The sequence below is a fragment of the Syzygium oleosum genome, unplaced genomic scaffold, assembly GCF_021117445.2.
Source record: "Syzygium oleosum isolate NSW1041296 unplaced genomic scaffold, Sole_v2.1 Sole_v2.08, whole genome shotgun sequence".
NCBI classification, from domain to species: domain Eukaryota; kingdom Viridiplantae; phylum Streptophyta; class Magnoliopsida; order Myrtales; family Myrtaceae; genus Syzygium; species Syzygium oleosum.
In genome coordinates, this window is record NW_026607492.1 from 6753219 (window position 1) to 6768091 (window position 14873).

The window sequence follows — 14873 nt, forward strand, 5'->3', positions numbered from 1 at the left end:
CTTCTTCCAATCCGGCTCCTTGCTCAAGGAGACCAATGCTACCATTCTCACCTTGGTGCCCAAGGTCCCCAACGCCTCATCCATGAATGAATTCCGGCCGATTGCCTGTTGTAACACGGTTTACAAATGTATTACCAAGATATTGGCCAATAGAATTGCTGCAGTGCTGCCTGCCATTATCAGTCCCACTCAGAACGCTTTTGTCAAGAAGCGGCGAATTGGGGACAACATTCTTCTTGCACAAGAACTCTTTGCGGGATTTCATCATGACCCGTACTTGCCAAAATGCGCCATTAAAGTTGATTTTCAAAAGGCATATGACACCGTTGACTGGATTTTCCTCCAACGGACCTTGCAAGCCTTTGGGTTCCCCTGTATGACTATCGAGCTTATTATGCAGTGTGTGACGACCCCGAAATTCTCAGTTGCAATTAATGGAGCTCTCCACGGTTTCTTTCCTAGCGGCAGAGGATTACGACAAGGGGACCCGATGTCTCCTTACCTCTTTACTTTGGTCATGGAAGTCTTCATCGGAATTCTGGTAACCCAATCTCGTCTCCCTGGTTTCAAGTTTTTCTGGCGGTGTAAGTCCACATCTCTCACCCATTTGTTTTTTGCTGATGATGTTCTGTTATTTTCGGAGGCAAACGACACTTCAACTGCCCTTCTTAAGAGTGGCCTGGATCTTTTCTCCCAGTGGTCGGGACTTAAGCCAAATGTCAACAAAAGCGAGATATTCTTCTCGGGTGGTTGTCCTTCTTTCAGGAACCGTATTTTACACTCATTTGGCTTCATCGAAGGTACGCTTCCTTTCCGTTACCTTGGAGTCCCTATTTCTGCCTCCAGATTGGGTAAGAATGACTGTAACTCGTTAGTCAATGCTATCACGGCTAGAGCTCGCTCTTGGACTCAGAGATTCCTTTCGTTTGCGGGACGTCTTCAACTTATAAAATCTGTTCTCCATTCTGTTCAAGTCTACTGGGCCTCTATTTTCTGTCTTCCACGTTCTGTCCTTGCAAGAATCGAATTGATCCTTAGACAGTTCCTATGGAAGGGTCCAGACTTGGGGGTGGGGGGTGCCAAAGTCTCTTGGACTGATGTTTGCCTACCTAGGTCTGAAGGTGGACTTGGTATTCGTAGACTTATCGACTGTAACCGTGTAGCTATGCTTAAGCACATCTGGGTCCTTTTCACGGACAAGGAATCTTTATGGTGCAAATGGATTCATTCCAATTTTCTCAAATCGAAGAACTTTTGAGTCGCCCCTAAACCTACGGTGTGCTCCTGGGCCCGGAAGAAAATCTTAGATCTCCGTTTCGAATTTCAGCAGCAGTTCAAATGGAGAATTGGCAATGGATCTTCCACTTCTTTCTGGTTCGACTTCTGGCGTGATAAAGGCCCACTCTATAAATTGTTCTCTAATAGAGACATATTCTGCTCTGGCATTGCAAGAACGGCCTCGGTTAGGGATTTCCTATCCTCCGAATGGCACCTGTCTAACGTGATTCAATCCTTCAATTCCTGGACTGAACATACCCCCCAGCTGGTGACGGAGTCGCTGGACCAACTTTTTTGGCAAGGTCATCCTTCCGGAGTGTTCTCTCTTTCCTCGGCCTGGGAATTAACTCGGAAAAAGGGACACCATGTCTACTGGGATTCATTCATTTGGGACTGCAGTTTTGCCCCGAGACATAGCTTTTTGCTATGGCTGATGACCCTCAACAGGCTTCCGACCTAGGTCCTCCTCCTTTCCTATCACAGAATCTCTGAAGGACTTTGTGCTTACTGCCAAGGTAGGCTAGACTCCGTTGATGACCTGTTCTTTGGTTGCACTTATACGGGCTCTTTGGCGTCATTTTTGGCCGCCAAATTTAATCTCCCTTGGCACAACGGGTCTTGGCAACATTTTCTCCGCTGGGCGTCCACATCCATTGCCGGCAACAGCTTCCATCACCGCCTTGCTCGGTTTGCACTTGGAGCTCTATGCCACCTCATTTGGATAGAGCGCAACAACTTCCTATTTAGAAATGAGACCATTTTCCTGCCTGCGATGCGGAACCATCTTGTCAAAGCTGTTCGAGATAAGGCTCTTTCTCTCAAGCCTGTTGCAGATACTCCGCGCAATAGAAGAATCCAGGCCAGCTGGGATATCCCGACATCTATTTTTCTTAATGTTTTGTAGTTGTTGTTCCTTTGTGGCTCTTCAGTCCACTTGTTAGAGGTTCAGCTCATTCTTCTTAACACCCGGGCCCCTGCTACTTGTAGCGCCCGCTAGCTTTAGTCAGCCACTACACCTTTGCACCTATCGCAACTCCTGTGTTGCGTTAGGTACGAGGTTTTTGTGTTCGGCTATTCTGCTGTATCTTGTGAATTGAAAAGTATATAATCCTCTTACCTTACCAAAAAAAAAAAAAACCTTAAAATCCTTATCCTGCGTTGGTGGAACATTCCTTTATGTCTTGACAGTGAACTCTTCCATCCAAAGTTATTTTCCCTCACACACACCAAACACTTTCGCTCTACCAAACACGTTCGCCATTCTCGCAAACTCATCACGCATCAGCTGGCTCGAAATTTTTTATTTCACACAATCTCGAAATTATTCATATTGAGTATGAGTTCTGTCCCGAATTGGATTCATCCATTCAATCTAAAGATGATTTACGAACATTTTAAAAGAAACATAGACCTAAATGAACTAACTGAAAGTTTGAAGAAGATATTGCGCATTGATTAAAGATTCGGGAATCTTGTCGAAGCAATTGAAAATTTAAGAACGACATTGTACGTTGACGAAATTTAAGGACCGGCAATCTCATTGCCCCTCAGATATTTGAGAATTTTACGATTATCGTGTCTAGATGATTTTTCTGTCCCACCATATCACAGTAAGAGTTTCGATTTATCGGTTTGTTTTTTTTTTAGGAGACACTTGATATTTCATTTTGTGCTTCCAGTCAGGCTATTGTTAGGTATATAGTGTTAGGTATTTAAATTCAGGTGTGATTTGAGAAGTGCCGTTGCATCACTGACCAGTGGATGATCTTTTTGTTTTTTTGGGCTAAAAAGGTCGATCTTCATATATTAATCAACTGCAATAAAAACCTAATTTTCCGACAGCTAGTCATGTTATTACTTTTTCCGGCATACCTAATTATTCGGACTATAATGTCTCCCGAGCCTTTTAAAAAAAATCAAAGCACAAATTTAAGTACTCTAACTACTGGTATCGACTCCTTTCTTCCTGTTTTTTTTATTTTTATTTTCTCTTTGTGGATCTATCTCGCAAAAAAGTATCGTTGTGTTCGATGAAAAGGTCTAAATGTCCTTATCGTGCAAATTTCGAGAAACAAATAACGAAAATGCCTTTTCAAATATTTCAAAGTTGAAAAGAAAAACTTGTGTTACATGAAAGTCATGTTTACTAGCAAATTAACCCGCGCGTTGCCGCCGGACAGAAAAGATTTAATAATCGCAACATTCGTAATCTTTTTGTTACGCTGGAAATTTGGCATTGTAGTTCGCTCAATCGTTTTTCAATTTTTCAACATTTGTAGCACCCTCTATAAATCTCAATCTGTCTAAATATATTTTTTAATAAAGTTTAGACGGTTTTATATACGTAATCAAGATATTTGAAGATTCTTCTATCAACCAATGAAAAATAACTTCAAAATTACCTTTATACGTAAGCATTCGTATAAGTTTAGAGTTGGAAGACTTATTAAAATGATAACTTCCAAGGCCACCCATGTTTTCTCACACTAAAAACAATGTGATAGTTTTAAAATGATATCTCGTGTTCCGCTAGATATTTTGATGACTCGATTAGTAAAAAAAAAATTGATAAGGTTAGGTGTCTCCTTTGCATATAATGAAGTCACAATCATGTATAAAGACATATTAGCATGCAATCATCATTATTATTTCAAATTGTTTTTTTAAATAGGGTCGACTTGTTTTATTTAGGAACTTAAATAGAGACTTTGACACTTATAAATTGTTAAGGTCAAATTTTGTAATAGCATTTTCAGTTGTGACCTTATGATTATGCAAAAAATTGATGAAAGAAAAGGAGTTAGATAATATAGCTTGAAAGTAAAAATAAAAAAAAATTGATAAAAAAGAGTGGCAGAAAGGAGGAGAAGAAACAAATGGCAAAAGTTAATGTTTGAAATAGAAGTTATCAGTCCAAAATAAAATAAAAGTTAAAATAAAAAAAAAGAAAACGAAAATGAGGGATGAAGTGACAAATGTGATATGTCTTTCTAAAAATCATCTCTAATATATATATAATAGATAAATAGACGTGTAGGTATTTTTTGTTTTTTTTTTTTCCAAAAGATGCATTAATAATTGAAAAAGGAAAACTATGAATTTTGTTTATTTTATAAAAGATAAAAGTGAGTGGGAATGTGTAATGGAAAAATGGTGAGAGTTGGGAATGCTCTCTACCCTCCTCTCTGCAAGGAGGGTTTAGTATCTTTTCACCAACAACATACTCGTGCTTCGCTGCACGCTATCTTTTTTTTATTGACATACTTCATTCATACTAATTTTTAAGATATAACATAAAAATAATGATGATAGAACCTTATACTTTGTAATTTAACTTGAGAAATACAATGAACGAAGCCAATTCTTAGAGGTCTCAAATTACTAAGTACACACATCATAAATAAAACTAGACAGTCATTTATAATTTCAATTCGCTCAACTATGCTTGACAAATATAAAGATGATCAAAGATAGCAAGTGATAAATTAAAATAACAAAGCAATGATGTAAATTGGGTTAGTATGTTAATTTTCTCCAATGGGTGATGTTGTTCAATTAGCCTACACAATAGGCATTACAAGCACTCCTAGTGGTTATTTTACTTCCATTTATGAATTTAAAGAAAATTAAATTCTCAGTGATGATAAAAAATGATAACTAAATTTGTAGATATCAAATACAAATTGATTGGATTTCTGTGGAATCATGCTTTAATATTAGAACTTATTGGGCGTTAAAATTTAAATTAACTTTTTTTGGTAGAAAATTTAAATTAACTTAATAAGATAAGGAAACTAGAAAAACAAAGCGGTAAAAAATAAAAAGGAAAAGGTTGAAATTATTTGCTTCATATTATAATATACGAATCTTTTTGAAAGGAATAAAAAAAATGGGGAATAGTAAAAAAAATCTAAAGTCCACTTGCATTAATTCTACACTCTCACTAATTCCCTAAACCCCCCCCCCCCCCCCCCTCCCAATTTTAGATTCAATCCTAATTCTGCCCCGAACTTTTTTTTTTGTCTAAAAAAACCCCCAACTTTCCCTTTACTCCCAAGTGAACTCAAAGATATACAATCTTATAGTCAGTAATTTACAATCAAAATTTATTGTTTCTTAATCTATTGGCTCCCATTGAATAGGACCAATCCCGTATTTTCCTACACGAGGCCACAATATTTTCCCTTCTTTGAATTACTATAATTACTATTTGAATTAAGTAGTTTTTTTGAAATTCATTTTTTTAAAATTTTTCCTAAGGCATTTTAACGAGTACATTTTGATGCTACGGAATAAGTTTGTAATGCTTTCTACATGAAATTGCACACACAAAATAACAACCTTCTCAAAATTCAAGCCGTGCAATACTAAGGCTAGTGGCTGGCCACCATTCTCTCATGAATATATTTAGAGAGTAATCTAGCCTCATTGAGCCAATACAGTGATAAGGTTGAGCTCATCTCCATTCTTTTATTTGGAGCATAAACTTCGACTTAAGCTTGATCGAATATAAATTTCATCCATGAAATCAACTAAAACAGAAAATCGAGATATTCGATCTAATTTCTCTCAACTCAATTACAATCAAGTTGTAAAGGAACTCCAGCTCAAGTTCTTCGAACTTAATAAGCTCAAATATTTTCCTATGTGTATATATTTATTTATATGAGTATAAACGTAAATTTAAGGATTCTCATATCTTTTTATACCTAGAAAGTAATTTTAAAGGAAATAGTATATGTTGGATTAGATTAAGCAAGTATGTTGAACTAGTATTGGCTAGCTTGATCTTCACTCGACTAAATATTCGAGTAATTTGAGTTCGAGTTCGATTCAAAATTAAAGGCAAGTGGAGTTTGAGTTACTCGTGAATAGTTCGACTCAGATTCACCCCTACACATTTTCATTTGGTAAAACTTCTTATTAATTCCAACGAGTCATGCAACTTCTCATTATTTAATGAATACAATGTTTGATATCTAAATCTATAGTGACTAGCATATTCGTATATAAAATTTTCATTCATCTTTTAAAACTTTGGACCATTTGTAATTTTGAAAACAAAGTAAAAATTTGGGAGAAGGACACTAGAAGTACCAAAAATTGTGTGCGGCGCTTACTTTAGTGTCAAATTTTTTTTTTCGGACCACTTAAGTATCACTTTTAAAAAAAAACGATCACTTAAGTGCCAACTCCGATCATGGTCGCCAGAAATCCGACATTGCCATTTTTTTATTAATTTTTCCGTCCCACGTGGCTCGCTGGTGCGCCCAGTCAACATTAATTATCCCAAACGATGTCGTTTATGTGTTTTCCCCAAATGTAAACCCTAATTGTTATTTGCAAACAAAATTAGGCCAAATTAGGGTTTTTGTCCAAATTAGGTTTGTTTCTTCAATCTGCAAAAGATTAAAGAAGATGAAAAAGGCGGAAGATGATGAGTTGCTGATGAAGATGAGAAGGTAATGAAGGCCGTGCTTCAATCGTGACAATTGAAGCTAGCAACGAAGGGGAAGAGAAGCTGTGTTGCTGCCATCCTTATAGCTGAGTGCTCTCACTTGCTTCTGCCCCGAAAATCCTCATATCTGGAACCTCAAACCATTTAGTACAAGATATCCCAACTCGCACGCCAAATCGAGCGTGAAGCCCAAGCTTACCTCGACAAAGACAACATTTGCAGGTTCGTCCGTACGCTAGACCAGTCGGAGGATGAAGGGGAACAAGTAATGGTCTTGACCGAGCTCGAGGAAAGACCATCCCGAGGCTTCGACAGAGTTAACCAAGACCTGATCTTGAAAGCCAAGGTGTTTCAGTTTCTTGAATCGGTACTCTGCGACAACACTTGTTCAAAAACCATAAGAGAGCAAGCGGCTCAAGTGACGGTAGCTCTGATTCAGTTCAGCTGGATCATGTTCATGGGGTTGGTGCTGATGGGTTCGACTCCCGAAGCGTTGATTTCGATGGGCTCGTGTTGTTCCATCGAAGTGCTCACTTCGCCACGGCACTCGTGCGAAGCCCCTTGATTGACGAGATCAAATCGCTCTGGCGTGCGAGTTGGGATATCACATCGAAGCCGTTGACGTCAAGCATCGCTGAGAATCCAAGATCTCTCTTCTCGGCTTCGATTCGACTCAGGCGTTTTGAGTTTCTCAGCTTCAATCTCCTTTCTTCTTTCCCTCTCTTTTTCCTTCTCAGCAAATTTTCCTAGAAAATGGAAGATGTATTGAACGATTCTTTCTCAATCATGTTGGTGAGTTTCTCTCTCTTCAATTTGTCCACATTGGACTCATTTTTAATATAAAAATGCCACGTCAGATTATACATTTAATTATAAAAGCCACGTATTATTTTTTGCTGAAATTTATCGCCGGAAATACTTAAATGATCGTTTTTTCTCCGATTTGGTACTTAAGTGATTCGGCGAAAACTTTTGGAACTAAAGTGAGGGCCGTACACAATTTTTTGCACTTCTAGTGTACTTCTCTTGTAAAAATTTGCAATTTCTTTTTAAGAAAATTAAAACACGCTTATCTGAAGGATCATTTTGGGCTCTATTTATTTCGTGAAAAATGAACGATTTGGGAAACAGTTTCCTAAAAATGATAACTTGTATCGTTTAAAATAATTAGTTAATAAAAAATATTTTTATTATCAATAACAATTTATGTATATACATTTTCGTGAATGATGGAAATATTTTTTGTTCATTCATTTTTATAAGTGATATAAGTGAAAAATGAATGATTTGAAAAACATTTCATAAAAATGATCGTTTGTATCATTTGAAATAATTAGTTTATGAAATATAATTTCATTATCGATAATAATTTATATATAAATATTATCATAATTGTCGATAATAATATTTTATTTATTTATTTATTATATAAGCAATCATTTTTAAGAAAATATTTTTTAAATTATTTATTTTGGCTACACGGTTCGCATTTTCTGTTACCGTATTTTGATAAATACAAGAAAAGGAAAAAGACAAGCATGCAACGGGATCGCCGCAGTCTTTTAATTTCAAGACACGCGCCATCTGAGGATCAGCACTGCCACCTTCGTGTGCCACCATCTCCCCCTGCTTCCACACCACTAGTCAAAGATTCACAGTCCTTCAAGATTCAAGTCTCACTTCGCATCGCTCTCTAGCTCACTCGAGCTAAGGAGGAGGAAGAAGAAGCAGCAGCAGCAGCAGCAGCATCTTCTGAAGAAGCTGTCAGCCACGAGCTTCAACATGGGCGCCCTTGAAGACGCTGAGGTCGGGAGGGACCTGAGGAAGCCACTCCTCCACACAGGGGTGTGGTACACGAGGCAGGGGAAGGCGTCGGGGCAGTCCAGCCTCTCCGGATCGGCCAAGATCCTCCGTGGCGGCTCCGTCTCCGTCCTCTGCGTGTTGACAGTTGCCTTAGGCTCTATTCAGTTCGGATTCTCTGTAAGCCCGAATTTGCCTAATACGTTCTGATTCTATCTATCTATCTGTCCATCCATCTACCTACCTATCTATCTATTCATCGGCGAGTTTCGTGGTTGTGTAATTCTTGTGCTGTTTCGTCTTTCAGTGTGGATATTCGTCTCCTACGGAGGAGGACATAATGAGCGACCTAAGCCTTTCGCTCTCGCAGGTTCGACTTGCTTCAGGATCTTTCTGTTTTGGTTTTGGATCTGCTTTTGATTTTTAACCGACGCGATTTCTTCTTGATTGCGGTATAATGGTGGATATAGTATTCGATATTTGGCTCCTTGGTGAATGTGGGAGATATGATTGGGGCAATCATGAGCGGCCAGATGGCGGAGTACATCGGTCGGAAAGGGGTATGCCACTTATTTCGATCAGCTGCCATTTTCATAGGAGTTTCTTGTGTCATTTGTCTTAGTCAAATCTAAGCAATTTCAGGGTAGCTTTTAGTTCTTTTGGCTTTTTGCTTTTTTGCTGAAACTATTCTTTGGATAATGTGACTGAATTTTGGAAAATAGCAGCATTGAACAGCCGACATCCTGAAAAAAAATAAGAGGCCTAATTCTCTAAAAAACCCCAAACTTTAGGTGTTGTCCCAAATTTACCCTAAACTTTTTTTTGTCTCATAAAAAATCACAAACTTTTATTTTAAACCCAAATCTGCCCTAGGTTGATTTTCTGTCCAAATGTTGACAATTTTTTTCCAACTTGTCATCCACGTGTCTATCTTCTTTTCCCACGTTAGCTTGGGTTGACTGTTTCTTTCTTTCTTTTTGTTTTTTCATTCTCTTCTCCCTTTCACTTTCCGCCATGGACAACGAGAGCACCATCAAGAACACAGAGAAAGCCCAGGTGCTGCCACACGCCGGTCACCGCCGCAACAGCTTGCGTGCACGTTGCCACGACTTCCTCGTCACCTCGTCGTTATTGTAAGCCCAGACGCTTCCATTTGCCGAGCCTCCACCCCCTCTATTTGTCGGTGGATAGTTGAATTTGGGATCAGGATGTCGGATCCAACGCCGCCACGCCCAGATTTGGAGTCGCCGGCAGTCGCCCAAGGCCGGCGACACCATCGTCGCTTTCAATCTTCACATTGCGACCTCTCCGTCTATCTCTGCGTTGGTCAGTCATTTGGGCCAAAATCTTCCCTTTTCTCTGTTTCTAATGAAACTCTAGCACTAAAATGGCGACCAGAGGTAGCAGATCGGAGAAGGTGAAGCGAATTTTCCAGCATTTGATGGGAACCGTGATGGAGGGCTCAACAGGGAGGAAATGGTCGCGCTCGCGGTGGCCGTGAACCCGAGGGTCAAGTTCAAGACCTAGGGCGAGTGCATTGACGGCGAGAAGGGGCTCACCTATGAGGGCTTGTTGAGGACCTACGATAACGGCACCGGCGACGTGGACCGCTACTTCAACGTGCTGGGCCTCGAGCTCAATTCCGCCGACGCCAAGAACAAGGAAGTGAGGTCGGGCGCGGACGAGGTGTCGTCGTCGATTGTTGACGAGAGGGCAATGGAGATGCAGAAGAAGCAGAGGACAGCAACTTGGGCTGGTGTCGCCTAACCATGGGGTGGCGTTTGCGGATGATTTGGAGATTTAGGTGAAGAGGTTGAAGGCGAAGGATGAAGAAGGTGAATGGCGGAAAGTGAAAGAGAGAAGATAATGAAAAAACAAAAAAGAAAGAAAGAAAGAAACAGTCAACCCAAGCTGACGTGGGAAAAGAAGATAGACACGTGGATGACAAGTTGGAAAAAAATTGTCAACATTTGGACAGAAAATTAACCTAGGGCAGATTTGGGTTTAAAATAAAAGTTTGTGATTTTTTATGAGACAAAAAAAAGTTTAGGGTAGACTTGGGATAACACCTAAAGTTTGGGGTTTTTTTGGGAATTAGGCCTAAAAAATAAGATGCTTGGTTTTGAGTAACTTACATATTAAATTTGATGGAGCTTTTGGAGTCATTCGAGTACCTTTCATGGCTTCTGGCTTTTCAGCATGAGGCTCTAAAGCTTCCACTAGGTTTCTATTGCTTATTATGGGTGAAGCTGCCGATGTGATTCACCGCTTAAAACAAATTGCTGCATATGATGAATGAATAACTGTACAATCTAACAAGATATTATCATGATGGAATTTTATCGCTGATTTCCTGCTTTGCTGGGCTGATCTGTTCCTTCTAAATGTCCAAAACAATGTCATTATGATTGCTTTTGTTAGCTATTCTATAATTCTTGTGTGGACACTGTTAGTTTCTTACAATGTTCAACTGCAGTCTCTGATGATCGCTGCAATCCCTAATGTCGTAGGGTGGTTGGCAATATCGTTTGCCAAGGTGAGTGATCACTATGTTCAGATAATTCATGAAATTCGATCGACCATAGCTACACCCTTATGTACTCCTTGGCTGCTTCTGTAGGATTCCTCAATCTTATACATGGGAAGGTTGTTGGGGGGATTTGGAGTGGGTGTAATTTCTTACGTGGTAATCTTTGGAAACCTCTTTCTTGTTAAACCGCTTCACTTGCATTTGGCAGCAGTGTGACAATTCTCAATTCTGGCCCTTGGTGTCTTATCGGTGCCGGTTTACATAGCTGAGATATCGCCTGAGAACATGAGAGGAACCCTTGGATCTGTGAATCAGGTCAACACGCCCACCACTTTCATCTTTAAGCAGACGTGATACCTTTTCTTTTATTAGTTTTGAAGTTGTTTCAACAAATCATGGAAAATGCTTCATTTCCCTTTTTGGTAGCTCTCAGTCACAATCGGAACGTTGTTGGCTTACCTTTTTGGACTATTTCTCAACTGGAGGATCCTTGCTATCATGGGTAAGTCCATGAAGAGAAAATCATCTATTCAAAGAGGAGTATATGATGCTGGATGTACTTAACTTCGGACACAAGACTTTCAACGTAAAAAAGCTCTCTTTTTTTTTTGTGCTAAAAACATACAATGCTTTTGGACATCTGTAATGCCCACAATAATTTTGCTAATTAATTTTGAACATAACACTGCAATATATAACGAACAACAGTTCATTTGTTTTACAAACGATGGTGTTTCTTTTATAAGGTTATTGGCCAAGTACACTCATCAGTTTTCTGAGGCCACACTCAACTCACTTATTTCTAGTTATATTGCTTGATTTTAATTTTTAATATTATTTGCAGGGTCTCTGCCATGTGCAATATTGATTCCTGGCTTATTTTTCATCCCAGAGTCTCCTCGATGGTTGGTATGAAATCTGATATGATTTTTTCTGTAATTAATTCTTTGTTTTAACCCACCCTTTTTATTTACTTCCTGCTCTCATTTCTCTATTCACAGTTTTCTTATATCTCTTCTGCTTTATGTTCATTGGAATGGAAAATGCTGCAGGCCAAAATGGGTTTGACAGAGGAATTTGAAGCCTCTTTGCAGGTCCTACGGGGATTTGATACTGATATTTCCCTTGAATTTAATGAAATCAAGGTATCGAAAAGCTTTTCCAACTTGAAAGTTGTGACATTAAAAAATTGTCATCAGTGCAGTTCTTTGAGCCTTTTCTACTGCAAAAGAACTTGATATAGTTTGCTATAGATAATGGATCTACTTATGTTTCAACTTCTCTCTTTACAAAGTGATATCAGTTGTAATAAATTATACACTTCACGCAGAGCTCTGTTGCATCAACAAGCCAAAGAGCAAGGATCAGGTTTGCAGAGCTCAAGAAGAAAGGATATTGGTTTCCTTTAATGGTAAATGTTTCACTTGAATCTATCTTGAACTTTATTTTCTCATACCTTGACATCTTGTCCCTTCTTGTGTAAAATGTATGTGTTGCAGGTAGCAATCGGACTACTTATGCACCGGCAACTCAGTGGCATCAATGGTGTTTTCTTCTATTCCACCACAATATTTGAAAGTACAGGTGGCGACCGATTGTGTTGCATTGCAACCTTATTTTAATGTAACTAGAGCGAAGAACTGAATTTTATTAGAACCTGCAACTTTAAATCTTTCTCTTTTTCAATGTTATTGTTAAATATGTTTTGAATTTTATGTTCTTGGTCCAATTCAACACCCCGCTCGACATATTTTTGTGCGACCCGAAAATTGAGATTTAGTTCACGATGCGGAGAGTTGGGCCGATAGGCCCAACTCGTAGCAAGTGAACAAATCTCTATGGCGGTCCGCCTGAGCTGGAGCAACGAACAAATGTCTCGGGGGGTTCGGGGGCTACACCCCCGAGGAAATTTTGTTGGAGAGCACTATTTATACCGCGGCTAGGTTTTCTCATTGATGTACAGAGAGAATTTTGTTTCAGGAGAGTTTTGTGAGCCGTGAGTTTTTTGTCGTTGTTTCGACTTCTGAAAATTGTACTCTCTTTGATTATAGTGGAATTTTGTCTTGCCTCGCCCGTGGACGTAGATCACGTTGTGATCGAACCACGTAAATCCCTGTGTTCTGTGTTTGTTCTTCCACATCTGTTTACAACAGTTATCATTAAGGACTAAGCTGAAAACTATTCATTATGCTCTTCTCCCCAGAAAGATTCAATTTGTCTGTACTTTTTTTTCTAATTGAGGATGCAGTTATCACATTATGTTAGGTTTAATTAAGCAGAATAGTAATCGAATGTTTACTTTTTCTGTCTAAATAGACTTGAATAGAGGACTATCAATTGAAGTTGGAGAAAAGCCCTAAACTTGAACTATGCAAGATTTGTTGAAAGAATTGATTGATATTAATTATCAATAGTTCAATCAATTAGCCTATTTCATTCCCCAGAGGATACTACTGGCAGATTCTACAAGCCTGCAAAAAAACAAGAAATTTCTCTTTTAGATTCTGCTTTAGTCAGGATGAGCAAATACATGCTGATCTCTGCTGTTGTTCTGAATAGCATCTGTTGACGGATGCGACCCAATAAAGCTTCTCTTGGTTGATTAGGCTTCTATTAATGTGCATCGATTTTGAATAGGGATTTCTTCAAGTAATGTCGCAACTGTTGGACTCGGTGCTATCCAGGTAAATTGACAATTCTCTCGGTGGTAGCAGTTAAACAATGCAAAAAACTTTTTGAGCTAATCTGAGGTGTAAGGACCCTTCATGCTGTAGGTTCTCGCCACTGGGGTTGCGACTTGTCTCCCGGATAAAGCAGGCCGAAGGCTGCTCCTCATAGTGAGTATGACTAGATTCTCACTAAAGTTAAGATTCTATAAAACAAGCTCAAATTGGGTATCTAAATCTGTTTTTGCAGGTATCCTCATCCGCAATGACTTTGAGCCTTCTGTTTGTGGCTGTGGCGTTCTATATGGAGGTGAGCATTGCTGTTACTAGAACCCTTTCGGTTCCGAGGCAATGGCTGCTTTTTGAGACATTGTTCTTCCATATTCCAGAGTTCTGCTTCAGAAGACTCTAAATTATACAGCATAATGGGCATATTGTCGGTGGTTGGGCTTGTGGTGTGATCATTTATACTCACTGTTTGTACTTATTCATCGTGCTTAATAAGTTTGAGGGTATGTTCTGAGTGTCATCATATCCAGGCCTTTGTTGTTGCCTTCTCTCTGGGACTGGGATCTATTCCATGGCTTATTATGTCTGAGGTAAGCACAAATCCATAGTCATTTCAATAAATTAATAACAGGGAATATGTCCTAGCATCTTTTTGCATGCCAGATTCTTCCGGCAGATATTAAGGGCCTCGCCGGTAGCATGGCAACTTTGGCAAACTGGATAACAACGTGGATAATCACGTTGACAGCAAACTTACTGTTGGATTGGAGCGCCGGAGGTTCTCTCTCACTCCCTCCCTCTCCCCTGCAATGCGCTCTCCCATGCTTTAACACTTATTGCTGACTGACACGGCCTTTGAAATTTTGGACAGGTACCTTCACAATCTATGCAGTTGTGGCTGCTTGTAGTGTTGTCTTTGTGATACTCTTTGTCCCAGAAACAAAGGGGAGAACTCTGGAAGAGATTCAGTCGTCGTTTTAGATGATTCTTGCCTCTTTTTCTCACATTCATTTTTGCTGTTTAATAACATGGTAGAGATGCGGGAGCATCAAATTCCATTGATAATAACCAATCACAAGCGCACCTCAAAAGTTCTTCATCCTTAATTAGTGGACCGCTCCTTCATGCATTG

At 39.2% G+C, this 14873-nt stretch overlaps 1 protein-coding gene across 1 annotated transcript; it reads left to right on the top strand.

The window, feature by feature from the left end:
• Window positions 1-8485: 8485 nt before the first annotated feature.
• On the top strand, window positions 8486-14809 carry LOC115688138 (sugar transporter ERD6-like 6). Its single transcript, XM_030613882.2, has 18 exons — window positions 8486-8716; window positions 8844-8906; window positions 9007-9096; window positions 11013-11072; window positions 11157-11221; window positions 11315-11381; window positions 11493-11568; window positions 11911-11975; window positions 12119-12211; window positions 12397-12477; window positions 12566-12650; window positions 13704-13750; window positions 13841-13903; window positions 13983-14042; window positions 14122-14187; window positions 14272-14331; window positions 14405-14519; window positions 14613-14809. The coding sequence occupies exons 1-18, from the start codon at window positions 8519-8521 to the stop codon at window positions 14720-14722; spliced, it is 1464 nt and encodes a 487-aa protein (XP_030469742.1). The 5' UTR covers window positions 8486-8518; the 3' UTR covers window positions 14723-14809.
• The last annotated feature ends 64 nt before the right edge of the window (window positions 14810-14873 follow it).

Excerpts from the sequence above, each read along its gene's own strand:
- LOC115688138 (XM_030613882.2), top strand. The coding sequence starts at position 8,519 with ATGGGCGCCCTTGAAGACGCTGAGGTCGGGAGGGACCTGAGGAAGCCA. Across the intron at positions 11,976-12,118 it reads CAGAGTCTCCTCGATGGTTG|GCCAAAATGGGTTTGACAGA; the intron begins GTATGAAATCTG and ends AAAATGCTGCAG. Across the intron at positions 14,043-14,121 it reads CTGTGGCGTTCTATATGGAG|AGTTCTGCTTCAGAAGACTC; the intron begins GTGAGCATTGCT and ends TCCATATTCCAG.